The 21,475-nt window shown below is 37.9% G+C and overlaps 2 protein-coding genes across 5 annotated transcripts; both read right to left on the bottom strand.

Annotated features, from left to right (window-relative positions):
- Positions 1-2,406: 2,406 nt before the first annotated feature.
- On the bottom strand, positions 2,407-6,634 carry myoz2b (myozenin 2b). 2 transcript variants are annotated; one of them, XM_026171129.2, is made up of 6 exons: positions 6,347-6,631; positions 5,260-5,376; positions 4,221-4,387; positions 3,801-3,894; positions 2,980-3,142; positions 2,407-2,897 (listed from the first exon to the last, which is right to left on the bottom strand). In XM_026171129.2, the coding sequence occupies exons 2-6, from the start codon at positions 5,339-5,341 to the stop codon at positions 2,672-2,674; spliced, it is 732 nt and encodes a 243-aa protein (XP_026026914.2). In that variant the 5' UTR covers positions 5,342-5,376; positions 6,347-6,631; the 3' UTR covers positions 2,407-2,671. The 2 variants fall into 2 exon arrangements, with proteins under 2 accessions (XP_026026914.2, XP_026026915.2); XM_026171130.2 differs by lacking the exon at positions 5,260-5,376 and having other exon boundaries at positions 6,347-6,634.
- Positions 6,635-8,014: 1,380 nt separating this feature from the next.
- Positions 8,015-20,441, bottom strand: synpo2b (synaptopodin 2b). 3 transcript variants are annotated; one of them, XM_026171128.2, is made up of 4 exons: positions 20,339-20,441; positions 15,738-16,450; positions 12,807-14,887; positions 8,015-8,671 (listed from the first exon to the last, which is right to left on the bottom strand). In XM_026171128.2, exons 2-4 carry the CDS (start codon positions 16,405-16,407, stop codon positions 8,162-8,164), a joined length of 3,261 nt encoding a protein of 1,086 aa, XP_026026913.2. In that variant the 5' UTR covers positions 16,408-16,450; positions 20,339-20,441; the 3' UTR covers positions 8,015-8,161. The 3 variants fall into 3 exon arrangements, with proteins under 3 accessions (XP_026026913.2, XP_080158602.1, XP_080158601.1); XM_080302476.1 differs by having other exon boundaries at positions 13,542-14,887; XM_080302475.1 differs by lacking the exon at positions 8,015-8,671 and having other exon boundaries at positions 12,358-14,887.
- Between the last annotated feature and the right edge of the window lie 1,034 nt (positions 20,442-21,475).

Below are 21,475 nucleotides of genomic sequence, written 5' to 3'. Positions count from 1 at the left end.
AAGATATTATGTGTATTCTTCCAGTGAAATAAATTCTGCTGTTAGTCTTTTCCAGCATTAGCACTGAAACCTCCCGTGGGAGACATGAAAAGGTGTTATTTATAAATACATCTGAAAAAAAAAAAAAAACCAACAACATAGGCTTCAAATTTATCCTGCTGAATGTTAGTTTGCTGATTTCGGCTCAGATGTGCTGTCAAACACATCTTAAATGTTCTTAAGGTTATTTTTGGAGTTGGATGAACCTATTTTCCTTTCTTTTCCTGTTTTCTGCATGTGGTGTTATAACCCAGCCTTCCTGCAGCTCTTAACTCTGGAGCATTGCCACCACAATGAGTGGTTATTAGAGGGAGTTGCGTTTTTGCAATACTTGTAGTTTTTTCCCGTGACAGTCAGGTTTTGAGAAACATAAAGGCCGGTCAGCTGGACCAGATTTATAATTTATAATCAATGTCACGCATGCTTACACGTGTGTAACACTTTTTGTTTTGTTTGTACATGTACATACATGCTCAACCATGAAAACAAAACATCACTTTTATTTAAAACACAAAACATGCACAGCGTGTGTCATTTCAGGAATGAAACAAGACTTCAAAACTTGCTTTAACACATTCATTAGACCACCATCCAATCTAATTACCAAAAACATTTTTATGTCTCTTAATAATTACTGTTGTTATCCATTAATTTTCAATGTAATTGTTTTACAAAAGAAAAGAAAAAATAATAATATAAAGCCCTTTTTTTCTTATGTTATTAAGATGCCAAATCACAGTTATTTGCTTGCATTTCTGGACAGAAACATTTTAGTGGTTGAATGTTATCTTTGATTAATGTGTGAGCTCTCATGAAAATCCAGTGACATGAAAATGTGAAATCACAATTTTTTAGTTGTAAACAAGTTTTTGATAGATTTCTAAAATATTTGTATTTTCTTGTTTTTTATAAGAAGTGGTCTAATAAATTTGTTAAGCACTGTAAGTAAAAGCTTCTGATGTGATGAACTGCTCGCACATCATTCTGCAGACACTATTCGACCTTCTCTGGAGTTCTGAGATTTTAGAGAAATCTTGTGTGACGTTTCTTCTTGTTTTCTCACCTCGCTCTCTTCCATATATTTTGCAGCTGTCTGGAAGACACCGCTTGTTTCTGTTTCTTTTCCACTTTGAAATTAATTAATAGCACACAATAATATTATATAATATAAGGAATATTTTATAATTAAGTATTATATAATTATATAAGTATTATATAATATAAGGAATAATGGTACATGTCTGATTCTTCAGCTCAGTATCAAACACCTGTACAGTGATTCATTGTATTACTATATGTATTTGTACAGTATATGTAACGATACTGTTACAACTTCTGTCTCTACTTTCTATGATGAGAAACAATAAAACACAACAATTAAATTTTTTCCTTTAGTGGTTTTGGTTTTTTCCCTTCAGGCACGGTAGAAATAACTGTGTGTGTGTGTGTGTGTGTGTGTGTGTGTGTGTGTGTGTGTGTGTGTGTGTGTGTGTGTGTGTGTGTGTGTGTAAGAGAGAAGAACAGTGTAACTTTTATACAATAGTTACATTCACAGAAAAAATATGGGAACAGCTTAAATATTTTTATACATACACTCAGTACTTTTTTTTGGATGAAATTTTTGGATGAATTTAGTTTAGACCTCAGTTTATTTATAAATGTTGATTTATAATTGTTTCCCTAGTGGATTTTTTTTATTTTTTTACAAATCTAAATTTACACTCACTCTGGCCTTTAAACAATGCTCAACTGATACTAAGGAACCCAAAGTATGACAACAAATCCCCCACCATTACCATCCTGATCCTAACCCTGGTCCTCATAGTGTTCACACCAAATTCTGACCCTACCATTCACATGTGGAAGCAGACAACTTGTGACTATTTGAGTTATCGTTGCTTCCTATCATCTTGAAGCAGTCTGCCCATTCTCCCTTGACCTCTGGCATCAACAAGTTATTTTTCCCAGAGAACTGATGGATATCTTCTCATTTCTGGACAGTTTGCTGTGAACTCTAGAGATGGTTGTGTGGGAAAATCTCAGTAGATCGGCAGTTTCTGAAATACTCAGACCAGCTCATATGGCACCAATAACCATGTCACGTTCAAAGTCACCTCTCTTCCCCGTTCTGTTGCTCAGTTTGAACTTCACCAGGTCGTCTTCACCATGTCTATATGCTCATGTGTGCAGAGTCGCTGCCATGTGATTGGCTATTTAGATATTTGTGTTAAAAAACAAATGAACAGGTGTACCTAACAAGAAGAATTATGAATATTACCTAAATAACTTGTTGCATGGCCATTTTTTTCTTGCACCACCAATAAATATATATATTTTTTTTATTTACAATTTATATTCATCACTTCATTCATTTTTCACAATCTTTGTAATTTGCAGATATACTTCAGTATCTCTAGAGACTCCAGAACACATAGGGGTACATTCCATTTACTATTTACATTGTTTTCTTTGACACATGTCTTCAAAGGCAGTAAACATTCTAGTTTAAAGGGTGTCAAACACATGAAACCCTCTCTGTCCATTAAAATCTCTTAAAAAAAATTAGTGTTACTAATTGGCTGTTTTCTTGTCACAGGCAGCACCAAGCTGGCATCATTTTGCATAAAATCATCTACAGGTCATCAGACTCTGGCACTGAGATGGGCTCCAGGGTAATAGTGGGTAAAATCAGATGGGTGCCCTCAGATATCCATCCTTGGGCTGTCCTGTTGAAGGTGGGTCTCTTCAACCCCGCATCCTGGAGCTCTGGGTATCTGGGGGGGTTCAGGTCCACTTCAGGTAGTTTAAATGTGATTCCTCTGGAAACTTTCTCAAATCCACCAAATGGAGTGGCAACCCTGTAATTAAGATCAGTTTATGACTGTCAGTCTTTGTTGTGCTCAGCTCTAATTCATTAAAACAGACTCGTAGTTTTCTCACCGGTTGAAGCATTTGTATTCAGGAAGCTCTGACCGTGGGTCTGCTGCTGGCATTTTTAGTTTGAGAGTTTCAGCGAGGTCAGGGTCACGGAGCAGGGCCTCCTCCCATGGGGAGTGATATGACTTGTGTGTAGCTGTGGGATTTAACTTCTCAGTAGTCGTTACTGTGAAGGAGGAAACCAGAATCAGTCAAGGGCGATCATAATCTGGGTTATTGTTTGAACAGAATGATCCGTCAGCCTGCTTTGCTTTTACGTGTTAACTCTGAGCTGTTTTCTTGAGCCATTATGTTTTAGAGTGGACTGCGCTTAGACAACACTTAACACAGGCACACTGAGTTGTCCATCAATATGATCTGAGGCCTTAAAAATAGCACATAGTTGAAGCGTGTGCTCATCATGTAATGTGTCGACATGAGATGATATTGTGCTCAAGGGTTTTTAGAGGAGGCACAGGACTCTGCTGTCAAAATAATACAATTAAATAACGCTTTTAAAGCTGCCCATAAAGCTGTTGTCCTGTTCTGGAAATCGGTTGCCATAAGATAAGACCAGCTGTTATGAATCTATGATAGCAGTTGTTATTATTATGACATCATTACATAATCAGTAGCTTTTATTTGACTGTGCAGTCTTATCGGCTGAATTTCAGACTCATGTACAGAGGAGCAAATGTAAAACAGAGTAATCCATCTTAAAACTACATCTTTGATTATGATTGTTTTATTTATTTATTTATTTTTGCATTACCATATTTAGATCCTCATTTAATTCACTGTTGGATAAAACAAGAACAGCCTGACTTACTAAGCTGCATAATTACCTGAATCTTTTTTTTCAGCATTAGCAATGTTTCCATTGGCTGGCGGCTCCACTTTTATTTCCACAGAGTGTGTATTCATGTTCAAAATATCATTCTGCAAAACAGAATAAAGTGCATCATTGGGTTAAAATATCAGTTGTGTAGCTACATGTTGAACTGCTAACATCTATTGCTGCTTTTTGTGTCACGCACATTAACAGCAAAGTGCCTGAGCAGCCTCTCAGAAGACTTGCCCGCAGGATGTAAAAGGCACGAGGCACATGTCTCTGTTATCATCCATGTCTTACCACACTCTTTGTTAAGAGCAAATATCCTGATAAATGTGTGCAGGCACCTTTACAGATTTTCTTTAAACCAAATCCTGGAACTTCAGAGAGAGATAATGAATAAAAAGTAAGTAAAACAAACAAGTCGACTTACACTGAGCAGCGCATTTGCTTCGTTTTGAATACTTTCAAACGTGTATTTGTCAGATCTTCTCTGGCGCATTTTGAAAAGCCGAGAACCTCTGTTGGAAAGCAGAGATAACTCCTCCAACATGATGTCTTTAGGAGTGCTGAGCTTCTTTCCAAGGTCCATAACGTAACCTGCCCAACAACAAAGTTGAAAAGATGGGGAAAAAGCAGTCTGTTATGTAGTTTAATGTATTCATTACATTTTGCATAATAGTGATGAGGCAATATTTTTTTTGATATTCCAGTATTTTACTGTATGTACTTTAAGTTTTAACTTTGAATTTTAATTTTCACTGATAACTGATGTTTTGCTATAAATGAGAGAGTGCAGGCAAAGGTTCCTGGTTTATGTCAATGCCACAATAAAAACTACATTCATGAGTACATAAATAACAATATTAGTTTGTATCTATGTTAGATGCATATTCCTGCAGACATTTGTGTACTAAAGTAGGAATGGATGGGATTAACAGTGGCCACTGGCTTGTTTTCCCATAAACCCGTCCAGGAGATCATTGCAGCACTGGTTTTATAGGTGAAAATGTGGGACAGTAAGTATAAATATACACAACGTAATGTCAGTTTATCGGCCTGGCTAGGTTTAGGCAAGCTCATAAGATAGCATTATATGAGTCACAAAATGTATAATTTCAATTCTGTGAGCTCTGCCATGGAAAACAAATTGTCCCCATTGTACTTGTACTTGTACAATCGTTTTGGCTGTACGTGATGCTCCGTTATCCACGTGTACAGACAGAATGTACCCCAGCTGTCACAGACCTTCACGTTTCCCAAGCAGCAGTTGGCCCTCACAACCTCCCTCCCTGACACCCACCCAAAAATAGACCTTTGGAAATGACAAAAACATAGCCACCATAGGTATAAATCATCCCATTAGCTGATTTATGGTAGTCGCTGGAGAGCAGCCTTGACATTTTGAACTCTGATAACAACGAATTTTCTCTTGTGTTTTTGTCTGCCGAGCCTCAGCTCTAATATCATACCGCTGGTACCCTGGACCTCTCGGCATATAGCTGTGGCACACTTCTTCCTCTCTCCAGCAGGCATTGTACAGAATTGTGACATTGTGGCTTTGGCGAGATGAGAAGAACTCAGGAGGACTGGAAACACATACAGGACACAGGATGTAGTTGTTCTGCCAGAATCATAAAGTTTTATTTTCTGCTCATAGGTTGATGAGTTTATAAATATAAGGCCATGTATGAAATGGAGAGTATTTAAAGATCTCTAAATAAAACTCAAAATATATTCATTCAGTGTTCGTTCTGTTCCTGTTTTGGTACATAATAAAATTCACAGACATGAGACATGTATAGTTTTTGAGTCTCTAACGTCTGTGTCCCATTTGCTGTTTGCATATCGATGATTTGAACAGTATACTGCTCATGTCATTTTATAATAAACTCTGAAGGTGCCACATTTAAAGATTGCAGCATATTGCATAACCTATAAAGCTCCATTGTACATGCATTAGTGCCATACACGCAATTCTTAAATCTCTGGTGGTCACTGCACCAGTTTTTCAGTATGTGAGCTAACATTAGTGGCATCGCTTTTAATGCTGCATAAAGGTCAAGGATGAATATGTGTCCTAAGTTTGCATGCGTAGCTGGACACAATCATTGTCCTGCAGAGCCAAATAAAACTGCTCAAGCATGAGACCAAAAATATTTTTCTCTGTAGCTGGTGTTTTGTGTATTTTTAGGTTTACTTTGTTGCTAAATTCAGAATGAGATCAAAGATGGTACAGCTCTAAAAATGCTTTTTAGAAACTCTGAAATGTTGAATAACTCTGCTGTGCCCTATGCCGTTGACTTTGGAAGAACTGTATTAAAAAAAATGTTAAAAGTAAAAAGAAAGACGATCAATGGGATTCTCAATGCAAAAATATATCCAATGCTCTGATAAACTCCTAAACACACATGCAGCCATTTAGAAAACATAAATGTTAGATGGTGTCAAATTTAATTGTTTTTAAATTTTAAAAGAAGTGCTGTGTTAACGTTATTAGAGCATAATTAAAAATACATCACATATTCACAAAATAAGCTTGATAAGGCTTGTCCATACCTGTGATGGTCGTCCTGTATCCTTGAAGAGGAGACACGGAGGCTCAGGGGTCAACCTACAGTAGGTAGTTTGATCTTCCCTGATCTTCACACTCCTGGACACTAAAGCCAAACTGTGAGTGTGTCTCTGGGTCTGTTGTGACTGGAATGCAGCTTACATCAATAGGCTAAATTTAACCTGCCAAACACTCAAAACCAATCTCAAACACCATGGGGCAAGGATCGCTATCATAGAGAGAGGGGGGAGGATGGACAGCACACACACCCACTCAGTGAGATTTTGTTTGGTGCCTCTCCTGTCTCTCGACGCCTTATATTCGACATGTCTCTGTGGGCTGACATAACCTCTGAGGTACCATGCCTTCATGTTAGGGAAGCTGTTAATGTTGCGTGCGCACTTCTGTCTCCAAACTGAGTTGTGTTACTATTGTTATGTGTAATTACTGACTCTGGATAATGATAAACAGATAAGAGAGGGGTGTTAAAGGGGTGATGGAGTATTGCCAAGAAGAGTTTTATATCAAAGTCATTATCCTCGCAGTTGAAGCTGTTGCAGTGCTGAAGATATTCTGACCGTTAAATTTTTTTCAAAGTCTGTGAAGTTTAAAATAGGAATAAGGCTGAAACCCTGTCAACTCAGTATTTTAACCCTTTAAAGCCTGAACCATGAAATAATTGCCAGAAAATTCTAATCTAAAAATGGAGCGTTTATTGAACCATCTGACAAAATTGTTAAAAAAATTAATTACATTTTATTTTCTATATATAAATTTGCATCATATTTGCTACATCCGCCATTAAAAAAAAAAGCTTAAAAATGTATCCTGCAATTTATATCATTTTTTCAGGGGGAAAACCGGCATCAGCTGCATGTGATATTATCCTATAATCTGAATTTAAAAAGGCAAAACAGAGAAATGAAAAAGACTATATCTACTCTTCAAGAGTCAAATTTTACAATAAAAGATTGATATCAGGAACTTCTGAGAAACAAATTAAATTCAAATAACAACACTAAAAGTGTGTTTTAATCTGTTTTATTTCTTGTGTTTCAAAAGTGAAAACAGTGATATTGTACACGGTAAGAGCCCAACTTTAAATTTGCACGCGTCACGTGGAAACTCTGGCACTCAAGGACAGCATCTGCTTCTGTTAACACTTAAACACCACACAGTGTCTGATCAAAGGTGGGAAACTTTGCATTTATTCATGCAGGATTCATTCCTATTAAAAGATCAACAAAATAAAAGCAAATAAGCCAACACACAGTTTGTCACTTTAAATAACACTTTCCTTAAGGCACACACACTGATTGTAAGCTTACAACTTTTCTGGCAATGCATTGCAAAAGATAAAATAGGAACCATATGATGTCTGAAAAACACAAAAGTCAATAAAGTGAATGGTTACTTGTGTAATCGCCACTGCATTACTACTGAGAAAAAATCTGATTATTATAGGATGAGTGATATAATACTGTTTGGATGACACTCTGGTGGCACAATAGCAACATTTCCCATGAAAGCTGAGCTCATATCTCACACAATCGTCACAGTATGTTCTTGCTTTAAACCAAATGATTTTTTCATGCAATCAACATAATTATCCATCCCGTCATAAATGCAAAACCAACATAACAAATGGCTTAAACTGTGCCAAAGCCTTACCCTCATTTTTCGACATACAGTACTCCATCTCCTAGTGACAAATAACAATTCTCTGCATTTCATGTTTTCTATACTCTGAAGGAAAATCTGTGCCTTACAATGTTAATATCATTTATTATTTCTCTTTCTCTGATATCTGACTTCATCTATTAACTTCGCTGAAATGCACTGTACACAGGAGAGCACTTTGTTGGACTGAAGCCTTGTGCCATTTGCCCAATACTGGCCCTAAGAGGCTGGGCAGGTCTGAAGGGAGGCCCATAGAAGGCTGGTTTCTCAGGTGAGAATGTCCTGCTCTTGGTAAGAATGTGAAAAGCTGGGGCCTCATGATGATAATGACTCTTACTGACAGGTGCAGGATCAAGAGATACCCTGCGTTTCCATTCTTCTGGAGGCTCTGGCAGAGATCCCCGGTGCTTTGCAGCTTTGGCATTAGTAGCTGCAGATGAGGGGAGAAACAAAAAGGCTTCATCCACAGAGCCAATAGGGCTTCTTGATGCTGCCTCCCATGGTGTAAGTGGTTTGTGGACTTTTTCTTGGAATGATGTTTGCCTCTGTATTGGCAGTACCCCGGGTGTGCTCACTGGTGACAGATGTCCAGGAGAAGGCATTGAACTCAGTCTCTGAGGCAGGCTCAGCGAACGACTTCTACCAAATCCCTAAAAGAAAAGCACAAACTTGTTGGCTGGAGTGACAGCAGCATTGCAGACTCTGCTGCCACCATCTGGCTTCTCTGAAACCTGGAGAGCTAATGCTTTTGAAGTGTATTCATATTTTAAGTGTAATAAAATGTGTGTTACTCTTCTCTAAAATAAAAAAAGACTTACTGAATAAAGATTATCCTTGAATTGTCCTATGACAAAACATTACCATTATGTGAATGTTTGAGCCCTAAGAGTGTCAGGTATTGAAACTATTAGTTTCGATGCTAGGGGTGGGAATACTATCAAATGCCTCAAATAAAGAACAGCATGTAGGATTGAGTTGCACCAGTTACCCTGGTATAAAAGTCTAAATAAGGACTTAGACCTCTGATATTTCTTAAGTCATTACCTTTGCTCGAAATTAGGAACCCTGTTTTTGTGATTGACTTGAGTTGACCTATAATGCTGTCTTTCTTGTCAAGCATTGTTGTATATTTGATATTGTTGTGGCTTCACTCTAGCTGTTCTGTTCTGAGTCTTTTTAAACTTTTTATTTCTTGCATCTGTCCTTGCTTAGAAAAGTGTTTTAACAGCCCACGAGAGCACTTTGTACTTCGTGGGTGATGCCTCAACAGAAATGGTTTACTCAATATTGCCTGCAGAAGCTAAAGAAACCAATGCATGTATTTGATGTTGCACACCTGTGGTAAGTGTAGCTATAATTGCTCTGCTGGTATACTTGTGTCTCTGCACACAGAAGAAGGAATACATTGATGCATTTGAAATCTTGTTCATGTTTATGTCTTTAGCTCTGTGAAATAAATTAACGTAAAGATACTTTATTACTTTACCAAATCCATCTTGACTGTCTGTTCTTTGATAGTTTTTTTATGTCATTTTTTGGTCATTTTATTACATTTTCCTTTTTACACTTCCACAGAGCAAGGGCAGAAGTAGTGTTAATGTTTTGAGGTCCCCCCCGTTTTTCCGTCTTTTTTTGATTGATTAAATATGCCTTATATTGTCTTTTAAAAAGTGCAGATTCCACATTACAAAGCAATTTCAGATTTGTAGAATATTTTGAGGTTTTATTTGTTTTTTCTATGAATCCTGTTAAAATGTTTTAGTGAAAACAAATGGATATGGTTAATATCAATATTAGTAGCAAATGGACAATTTCACTTGTGTAAAAGTCATATATATCTGAATTTTAGGAATTATTCAGACTAAATGAAGAAGATTTCCGAACTTACCTGCTGCTGGTTCAAGCACCTTGAAACAAGTACAGTGTTAATGCCATTGAAAAGACAGGGGAAAAAACTTGGAACTACTGGAACTATTTCCTCTGCCTCTAGAATTTGCATAAGAATTACAATTTTTTTAAATTACTTATTTTTTTTTTTTTATTATTTTTTTTAGTTTGAACAAGTATTTATGTTATGGGTCTATTTCTAAAGGCACTCTAATAGGGTTTTTAATGCAATAAAAACAAACAAAACATTTAGCTACACGTAAGTATGTCAAAATTTTAATTTAATAACTTTTCTGGAAAAAAACCAACAACTTGAAACTGAGAAAATAACTTGAAATTTTAAGTTATAAAATCAAAATTTTGAGATGATAACCTGTAATTGGAACTATAAATGTTTTTTTGAAAAAAAAAAGTAAAACTATTTTGTTTTTGCTTTTTTCAGTGGCAGAAACAAGCTTCTATATAGCTCTCATCAGATTAAAGGTAGACAGAGTCATGCTGTAAACTGTGTGACTGGATAACTCTCTAACTCTCTTTTTCATTGTCACAAACTCCTGAAGTCAACTGAATGTAGCATTTTTCATATTGCCTGTAATCTGCATACTATAGTATTTAGCAAGTTTGTTAGCTTATCCAAATACACTTTCCCTCTCACACACACAGGACAAGGAAAAAGACAATTCTTAAGAGAAAGAAATGTAAACTTAAATGTGCAATTTTACATGTGACCTGTAGAGGTCCACAGAATTGGGATGAGCTTGGAAGCACTTTAAAACATCAATATTTTTCAGTATTTAAAAGAACTTATATACAACAGCTGCTACTAAAATATGTTTGATTTTGAACCCTGTATAGCAAAGATCTTTCAAAATCTGCAATAGCACTATATTTTAAGTTCATACTTTAATAAACTACTTACTTTATATACTTTAATACTATTATCATGTGCTAACACTATTATCACTGCCTACGTGTGTTAGATTAGTGTTATTAATATGACGATATTTGAATTAATAAGACATTGTATGTTAGAAGGTTGTGTTTGTTTTTCATGATCTTTTATTTATCCAGGTAAAAGTCTCATTGAGATTAAAATCTCTTTTCCAAGTGAGACTTGGCCAAGAGGACAAATGTATATAATTGAATGAATAGTGGAATTGTAAAAATGCCTCTTTGCTGTATACAGATAATATATTATTTATCATGACGGAAGCTAATGACTTGCTGTCCATGAATGTTTAGAATAGCAAAATCAAATTCTGCTTTTGAGGGGGCTGAGATTATAGTTCCAGACTTTCAACATTCAGAGATTAAGATCGAAAAGCTGTAACACACAAATACAGTTAAGTTTGAAAGATTAGGTCGTAATTGCTAAAAGTGCAACAAGATTGAGCCACTTATGTGCAAAAGTGTGAGGCAGTGAGAAAGACAAAGGAGAAAGGAAATAGGGAAATTGTTCACAACACACATATGAAGTACACAAGTAGGAGGAAAGAGAAATTTAATAGCATGATAGTGCCGAGTACAAGAAGTGCAAACACTGACATGTCAGAAAGATGAGGGGATAAAGATTTGCAGTAGATGTTTTCGTGAAACCGTAGCAGAACATTCAAATTTCTATGATATTTTGCTCATTTTTTCCATCAAGGATGAGGATATAGAATTTCTGATGAAATTTCTGACAGTTGAATAACTGGCCATGTTGAAAAATACCCACATAAAAAACATTTTTAGAATATTTTAGTCATCAGGTCACAACCAAAATGAATGCTTTTTGCTGCTCTAATGCCATCAAAGTCTGGAATGAGACTGAAGCAAATGCAAATTGTTTCCCCAAACACACATGAGTATTATAAGTATAAGTTGTAAAAATCAGTTATCATTAACTTGAATAAAAGATTAAACAATCTAATTTGATAGGGGTAAATATCTATCTATCTATCTATCTATCTATCTATCTATCTATCTATCTATCTATCTATCTATATATATATATATATATATATATATATAGCGAGAGAGAGAGAGAGAGAGAGAGAGAGAGAGAGAGAGAGAGAGAGAGAGAGAGAGAGAGAGAGAGAGAGAGAGAGAGATAATAAACATTATGTGTTTGTTTTGTATTGTCTGGGGTTTCATGGGTTCCTATCTCAGCATGCAAATTTGCAGGTGATCTATTTTCTTAAAAAAACCAAAAAAAACCCAAAATAAGATATTGTAGCAGAACAGGACTCTCTGCACACATTATTGCACATCACAAGAATCTACATTATTTTGTTTTGCTTTTCCCTTTTTCTCCAATTGTCAGGGACATTATGTTATGTGCTAATGTGTTTATTTGTTGTACTTTATGTTGAATTTATCTGTCACAGATTTAAAAGAGCTTAACTGTACCTTAAGTTGTTTCCTTACATTGCCAGCTAAACAGATCTCTATAGCTGCAAATTATTCCAGTTGAGGCCTACGTTTAGTGCAAAGGACTCTATATTTCCACCTGTTAAGACACATTAGAGGCTGCCAAGTTGCAGATAACTATGTAATTACTGTCTCAGTGTTGACTATACCAAAACAAGACCATATACAGTACAAGAATTAATGTAGCATGGCTACAGGTTTCCAGTGTTTGCTTGTCACCACTGGCTTCTTAGCAGAAAACTTTGGCCAAGGAGCCAATTGACGTGCGCCTCTAGCAATAAGAGATGCAGGAGAGAAAGCTGAAGCTATGCTGTCAGCAGCAGATGGCTGCTGGGAAGATGTGCTTGCAGGTCTGGCGCTGTGTGCTGGCTTTTTGGTTAAGCGATGGGCTGCAGGTGCTGCAGTGTGCTTTTTATCCACGTGCTTGTCAATTGCAAGAGGCTCAGCCAATCTTGTGTTTTGGGCAGAAGAACTTTGGGAACTTACCGATCCAGGTGACTTAGTTGGGACTTCTGCCTTGCTTTCAACAGCAAGCTCAGAGGCATTATAAGGAGAAGTGGCAGAGGCAACTCTAAGTTTAAGGTTTTTGGTAACCTCGAACTTTGACACTGGGGCTGGTTTGGGACTGGGGGTGGGGCTGGGGGTGGGGCTTTTGGTTCCAGGCACCACATTATATTTGAACAGTGATGAGTTCAACTGATAAGGCTGATGTTTCATTATATCTAAAGAGTTGAGTTGCTTGGGGGCTGATTTAGATTTCTCTTTGGTCTTGACATTGACTTTTGGGCTTGTGGAAGGGGGTTGTTTGGCTGCAGCATAGAAAGGAGAAAGAAGGGGATTGTAGGATAATGGAGGTGGGGCTCGAATATTCGATGAATACCTCCAAGAGTTCGGGAGGGATGAGGTCAGGGAGGGGGATCTGATTTTGTTTGCTTGCACTGTTTCAGCATCAACAATGAACTTCTCCATACGGGACTGTCTTTTGGCAAACAATTCTGCACCTTTTCCAGTCATAGCTGGGCCATCACCAGCCCAACTGGTACCTCTGTCTGAGATCCGACCCTTTGGAGAAAACTGTGGTGCTTTTGACAAGTGGATATATGACTTCCCTGCTTGTGGTGGGCAAGAGGCAATTGAGTGTGAAGTGCTGTCTGCCTTGTTCTTTGAGCGTGAAGTTGGATACTGTGGTCTGTAAGTAGGACTGTGGGCCTGCATACTCACAGGGGATCGTTGCTGCTGTTGACTCCAGCTATTTGTGGTTGGCTGCAGATGAAGCTGAGAAGAGCTGTCCGGAGCCCAGGCATTAGTAGGTGTTTGAAGTGTTGCCTGAGTTTGATCTGGTGCCCAGCGGTTGGCCATCTGTTGAAGCTGAGCCCAGTCTTGTTGCTGTAAGTAATTCTGACTATGAGGACCCACGGGACTGTGCGAAGGTTGTGAAACCGGACTTCTTGGCGGAATATTGGGCTCGCTGGAGGGGCTCCTTCTCATCCATGGTGGACAGTTTGGGTTGAGGGTGGGTTTTGGGGCTACTGGAGGGGGATTCTTGAGTTTTATTGTTCTGGGTTGCATGAAATTACAAGCTTCAGCACCTAGACTAAAACAGTCCTCCTCCGAATCAATATAAGACCTCCTTTCCCCTTTGTTTTGAGTGTGAAGATCTGAATATTGTGCCCGCACAGATGACTGTTTATTAGTGGCTTTCTGTTTTGATTCTGGTAGGATGCCAGTTTTGATGGCTGGCACAGATATTCGCTCATCTCTTGAGGCTATTATGTCTCCAGTTGGAGACCAAACCTGTGGGTTAGTGTTAATAGGCACAGGTACTTTAAATCTTGTTTCGTGTTTCTTTGTAACTGGAACAACACTCCCAGGTATGGGGGTAGAACTTGGGCTATCTTGAAATCCTAGAAAAGGCCTTGCAGTTCTGTTTGGTACCAAGGGTTTTGGTACATTGGACAGATGGTTCATGTCCTGGAAATCTTCTTGGTATTCTCCATGCTGCTTGAGATTTGCATTCATATAACTCTGATCTGCCTGATCAGCATGCGCGTACATTTCCTCAGTGTCGTAAATTTGCTGTGCTTGTTCACAGGCAGGTTCTGTTAATACTTCCACAGGTAATCCTTCACTCCTCAGTTTTTCATGCTCGGTAACAATTTCATCTATTCGTTTGCGCCGCTGAGCAAACATCAAAACTCCCTTCCCTTTTGTCTCTGGTAGAGCATCCATTTCTTGAACACTTCCCCAATTCAGACTCAAATTGTGCTGCTGCTGATAAAGAGAATACTGCTCCTCTAACTCTGAATCACTGGTGGCCACAAAGTTATACCCGGCTGATCTAACTTCTTCAGCCCCCTCCTCTATTTGGTCTTCACTGTCAACCTTGTTGTCACCAGTTCCGTAACTCACAAGCGTAAACTTCTTGACTCTCTGCCGGCGTTTTTTGAACAGCAGGGCTCCCTTATTTTGGGGGTTTGGCGCATCGGTTAGAAGCCGAGCAATTCTCTTGCATTTAGACTTGGTCTCCTTGACATGCCTTTCTGACTGGCTCTCGCTGCGACTGAGCCCTGAGACAAAGAAAAAAATGAAGGGAGGGACAGAAAGAGAACGAGGGTGAGAGGAGAAGGAGGAGGAGGAAGGAGAGAGATTAAAACAAGAAGAAGCTGAACCATAAAACATAGGAAAATGTGGATTGTAATGTTTTTTGTTTACACTGTACTCAATTGGTCAATTTTCAGTAAAGTAAAAAAAAAAAAAGCTATGGGACTGATAATGCCATTAGTATAAGCAACTAATGGAAGCATGACAGGTAAGACACAATTTCAGATCCCCCTGCTGAAGCAAGCACACTAATAAAAGCATCATATTTACTTACAGCTAACTTAGGGGGCATCCATAAGGCAAGAAAAGTGAGGAGCTCATTTTCCACTGCAGTCAAGGCTTACGATCGGAAAAGGGATCGGGTGACAGGCCAGGGTGACACATGCTGGTGTCTGTCAAATTTGTTTCTGCCAGCCTCATCATATGGTCATATTTTATTCTTATCCTGCTCTGACTAATAAAGCCATGGGTATTCTCCCAGTAAGTCCACTTCAAATAGACCCTGTGTTACAGCATGAAAAAACAGCAGCACCCATTGTGCTTTGTCAAAGTTATTTATCAATTAAGTTAGGTCTTTTGATTCACATACCAGCTACAGTAAATACAGCCAAAGGTAACTTTTTAAAAACTTTATTCACTGACTGTAATGTGTGCCTCAGCTGGCTGAATTTAAAGTAACTAAATAATATCTTAACTGTTCACAAATCTTATTAAATCATTTTAAATCTTAGAAAAAAAACAACCTTTCTGCTGCTGTGCAGTTTGCAGTACTACCTTGACTGACACATAAAAGGAGGGTAGAAGATCGATACTTACGTGTGTACTTTGCCCTCTGCCTGTCTGGTCTGCACAGATCTGTGTCAGACTCCGAGTTCCACTTCTCTGCCTGCTCAGCACCCTCATCTGAAATTCCAAAGGAGACAGAAGCAGGAGGTGCTTCACTGCTCCCTCCTTCCTCTGAAGATTCAAGCTTGCTGTTTCCAGTCTCTGGGCCTTTTCTATTACTGGCTCCCGTGGGCTGTCCTGTGGTCAGGGTCAAGGCCATGGTCATATCAGCAGCACAGCCAAGAGAGGAGAAAGAAGACTGGGAATGTGGCCGTGATATCTTGCCAGCATGATCCTCTGAGTCTGTGCACTCTGGATGCAGGGATGTTTGTGAGGTTTGGATGTGAGGAGACTCTCTCGACTCACTAAGGTAGATGTCATCCTCTTCCTGATATGATACTTCTTCTTCACTTCCACTAAGTTCAGGCGGGGACTGTTGCTCACCTGCAGATTCCCATTCTTGAAGGTGTTCTGGGGAGTCAGGGTCATACTTGGAGATATAAGTACTTTCTGGCTCTAACAGGTACTCTGCTTCGCTGACTTCATCTTCATTGTGGGACTCTACCACAGACCCAGACACATAAATCTCCTGGGACCCATCTGAACCTGACCAGGGGGCCAAGTTACCACTCTGCTCTTGGTCTTCCGTTTCTGGTTCCATCTCTAGTAGTGTTTCACAATATCCCGGGTTTCACCAGCAATACCTTCATTAAGACAAGGACAAACAACTTAAGGCTAATTAATCTTTTCCCTTTAGGTATATATATCTCAATATAACAAACTATTTCAGCACACATATAACTATATAGCATGCCCCTGAAGGTCCACCCTTGGCTACAATTCATGTTTTCTGTTCAGCTCAAGAGATTTTTAGCATTCAGTGACCTTTGTGACATTAGTGGTTACCATGTTATTTCCTAAATTATTCCTATCCCCAATAGGAAGTGCAGCTCTGCTTTGGCAGTTTCAACAGGGCTGCCATTGCTGTAAATGGAATGGTATGTATTATCATGAGGGAAACAGCATTCACATCCAAGAGCATAAGCAAAACAATTGGTGGCTGTTTTCCGAACTTGTGTTTATACAGAGATTTCTTTTCCCTCCGCTGCCGTCATCTGTCACAACAACCGAAATCTCTGTCAGCCTCTCCATGTAAGAACTAAATCCAAGACACCAGTCCTCCTTCCCTTCCTTCAAAGACATTGTTTATTTTGTCACATGCTTTTTTTGTTTGTTTCTTAGCTTGTTTTTTGGTAATCAGTTGTTATATCACAACTGAGAAAATGACTATGAAGAAAAATCTGTCCTTTTCAAAACAGCTGTAAAAGACAGTCAGAGCAGGGCTCAGACAGGGGGAGAGCTGTTTGTAGAGCAGGAGGGAGCACTAAAAATAGTTTTTTACTGACAATATAAATCTTTTATTGTAAATTAAAACATTTCCTGACATTCACCAAGAGGTGGCACTCTAACACTGTGACTCAACATCCAAATTAAAGTCAGTACGAGCTGTAGAAACTTCACACTGTGTAGTCCCACGCTGTACACTATGCATACAGTAAGTGGAGTGTTCATCTAAAACAAACAAACAAACAAAAAACACCCAGGTTCATCTATAATAATCTCGTTACCATATATGTCACTATAAGGAACCCAACTTTCTCTTATACACAGGAAGAGTTTATATGAAAACCAAAGACATGTTTTGTTGAAGCCATATTTTCTAAAAAGCAACCAAACACATACACCTCCTAATAGGTCTTGGAAACACGCTCTTTCTATAGAGTACCACTTTGTTTATGTACATTTAAGTGGACTGGGAAAACCAGAGTTTTTGCCTCTATTAAAATATGGTGTTAGAGGAGATAAATGTCTTGCTTAGTACAAGAGAAGGTTCTCCCAGGAGGATAAGGTCAGTAAATCTTACATCAGTCAGTTAATATTACCATAATGACCCGAGGATGACACCAGAGAAAAAATTATATAGTCTCCAAAAAGAATTAACTCTTTCATCTTTTTTGGTTTTGTGGGTTCTTTGCTTGTTTGTTTTTCAAATACTACTCTACACTTTTGATTTTAAATAAATGTATATTTTGGTTTGATAGCAGCTGTGTAGAAATGATCAAGTCATAACTAAAAAAAACATCAGTATCAAAAGATATTAAATGTCCGACTCAAAGTCTTTTGGAGCTGGCTAAGAGGCCAGGTAAGTCTATTACCTGATATGATAATGACAATGACATTAACCCGCAGCTGTGTTTGAATTGTGTTTGTATACAGTGTTTAAACTTTAGCTCATTTTTACAGTGATGTGACAAAGATCATATCTTTTGATTTTTCAGTTGATTAGCTTTGAATTGCTTTAGACATATTTTAGGTACACCCTCTGCTATAAAGACAATACAAGCTGAAAATTGATGATTCACTACTGTCATTAATTATTACTTTTTCTTGGGCATTTGTACGTGTTAGGGGGGACCTTTATCGTTTCTTCTGTTTACTATAACATTTTATTGCTTGTGGTTGCTAGTAAGTACAAATGGAAATTCTGGAGGAGGCCCCAAAACATGCTGGAAATTATGTTTCTCAAATGGCTTGGGAACACCTCTGTGACCGACTCGATGAGCTAAGGGAGGTGACTCTGGAGAAGGGAGGTCTGGGTATCTCTGTTTAAACAGCCGCCTCCATGACTCAGCAGAAAATGGACAGACAGCTGGATGGAACTGCACCATCCATCCATCCACAATTGGTTCTATCAGAGTTTAGTTTAGTTCTCAGATACAGTACACATACACTAATCATTGCTTTAAACTTACTTAAACTTTAAACTTACTTACTTTGTAAGTTTAAAGTAATTATTTAAAAAACACAAAATTGGGTGCACAAGCTTGAATTTATTTTGTTTTTTCTCCAATTCATACAGGCTCAAATATAAACATATACTCATTTAAATCTGCTTTTAACCTTGACATGACCATGGCCTCCTAAATTCTCAGCAGTCATCAAGATTGATGACAACTTGTAGTTTCTCTTTGCCAGCATAAAAGCTGCAAGCAGGAATTCAGTGAAGGTCTAAGAAGGGATTTTAGCTACTTCAAACAGTTGTACATTAGTACCAATTATTCAGATGTGTCTACACTTTCCCAGCTTCTCTAAGAGGACCCTAACTGTCACCATCAGATGAGAGGGAATTGATTCGGATGTTCAGGAAAAACCTAGCAACAATCAAGACTCAAGTGTGCCATGAACTGGAAACTGCTGGAACACCAGTGTCACTGTTCACATGTTTTACATCGCCATGGACTGAGAGTGTGCCAACCAAGAAACACAACCTGTCCCAAAATCAACACCTTCAATCTCAACTGAGATTTATTTTAGCAGACCAACCTGGATGAGCCAGAGGCCTTCTGGATAAAAGCTTTATGATCCAATGAGACAAAGATTGAGCTATTTGTTCACACTGACAGGAGGAATAATTGGAGGAGTAAAGGTGAGGCTTTCAAACCTAAGAACACTGTACGAGCTTTCAGGCATGGTGGTGGTATCATCAAGCTCTGGGACTGTTTTGCTGCCTGTGGTAATGGTGCATTGCATAAAGTGGATGAAACAATGAAGAATAAATACTTGCAATTTCTTCAACTTCACCTTAAATCAACTTACATGAAAACTGGAGCCTTGGAATGATAAAGCTATAACATTAGGGTCTGCAATGGCTTTCCCACTTTAAACTCCCTTTCTTGTCCATGATTGAAAGCTGGCTCTGCAAATACGACTGGTCAAATATCGAGCTAGAACAATTCAAAGAAATCATTAAAAGCCCCAAATTATTACAACATTCATGCTCATAATGAGTGGATGTAATCCTCTGACCACATATGCAGCTGTGGGATTACTAAAACTGAAAGACCTCTTGCACACTAGCCACGTTTTGTACAAACACTGTCGCATGCCACCGGCTTATCTTCACCCTTGGTTCCACTCTACCACCAGCAAATCTGACTGTGCTGCAGCAGGGGTTTCTTTTTCCAAGTATGGCAGTAACCTCAGTCTGTTGACTTATTGCCATGGAAACAGAGAGTCAGCATCCTTGACAAAGGAGTGAACTCTTGTTCTGAAGGGCAACCCAAATGAGAACTGAGCTCTAGCGGATTAGATGTTTCCATGTTCTTACATAATTAGACCGTTTAAGCTCAACCATAAGAAACATGTGGACACATTTTCAGCAGTCTCTGCACACAAAGTTTTATTGCGCATTTCAGTGGCCTCATGGCAGAACAAACCCACAGAACCCACAAAAATCAAAATCAACGTGAAAATATATATTTATTAAGTCACATATATATTTTAAACTCATGCCACTGAATTTAGGAAACCAGGTTTCTCGAGCAGTTTCTGGTGCAGAAAAGCACAGAAATTCAAGCAAAGGGTAAAACACTTCATGACATGATAATAAATTACACTTTTTGTATTGTTATCAATAGAGATGTTAATTAAAGTCAAAGCTAAAAATGAAATTAATGAAATCAAATCAGAAAGAGTTAAACATCTGTAAGAGACCCTAAAAGAAAATAATTTTCCAAACATCAGGTACTTACATTATACATCTCTGCACTTGATATCCAGCACAGGCATCTTCACATCCTGTCTGTTAAAAAAAATGATCCTGAGTGTTATCCCACTAACTGCTCATATGTAGCCTTGGGCATTCATGTATGCAGCTGTATTTAAAGAGGGAGAAGAAGAGGTGTTCCTAACCCATCCCCATGTGCCACCTACACAGTTCAGTTGATGCAGGGGCAGTGAGGTGACATAATGAACATGTCAATTGAGAAGCTTCAAAATATTTTTAGATTCATTTGAAACAAGCTTTGAATTTAGTATCTGTGTTTGGTTTTGATTAATTATATAATTAAAATAATTCACCACTTGAAAGAAACTAACTGCAATAATAGTAACAGACTCTTATATTCAGATTCGAGCAGATATATACTACATAGTGTTTTAAAATACCTATACATTTATGGTGATTTGCTCATCATAATGTACCTTTAATTAGGGTTAATATAATAATAATCTCAGCAGAATGGTAAACCGGTTATGTAAGACTGCTGTTCTCTTTGAGGGGATGACCGTAAATGGAATTCAATCTAGTTTTGAAAGTGTGGTTTGCTGAAGTAAAGTAAAAAGGGATAACGCATCACTCGGTTAATCTTTAAGAAAACAGTGTTTATTATTAGAAGTAAAAAAACATATTAAGATCTTAAACTCTGTTGGAAAGCAAGTCAGGTATCACAGTATCTTTTTTGTGCTTATTTTTTGTTTATTTATACAGTCATGTGACAGTTTCTCCATTTATACTGTCAGGTGGGGAAAAAAGAGTTTTAACACAAAGCTATGCAGCCCTGTGAAGTTATCATGTTAAATGTTTTTGAAGGGTTGCCAGGAGAAAGCCTCTTCTTTCTAAAAAAAATAATAATAATAATTAAAAAAATATGGGGCAGCATGAAAAGGGGTTACCGACATTTTTATATGTAGTCCCCATTTTGGGAGGATCAAACAAATTGGACAAACTACTGTAATATAAATTACTTGGATACTGAAAATTCTTTACAGAATATAAAACTGTCAGTAATTTCTAAGCAGTTAATACAATAATTTTATTGAACCCTCTTTTAAAATCCACTTCGGTGGTATGTAGAGGAAAAAAAATGTTTTCCTAGAAATGCGTCGCA

This window comes from Astatotilapia calliptera, chromosome 6, assembly GCF_964374335.1.
Source record: "Astatotilapia calliptera chromosome 6, fAstCal68.1, whole genome shotgun sequence".
NCBI lineage: Eukaryota > Metazoa > Chordata > Actinopteri > Cichliformes > Cichlidae > Astatotilapia > Astatotilapia calliptera.
The sequence above is the reverse complement of the archived record's forward strand: the minus strand, read 5'-3'. Positions and strand labels throughout refer to the sequence as shown.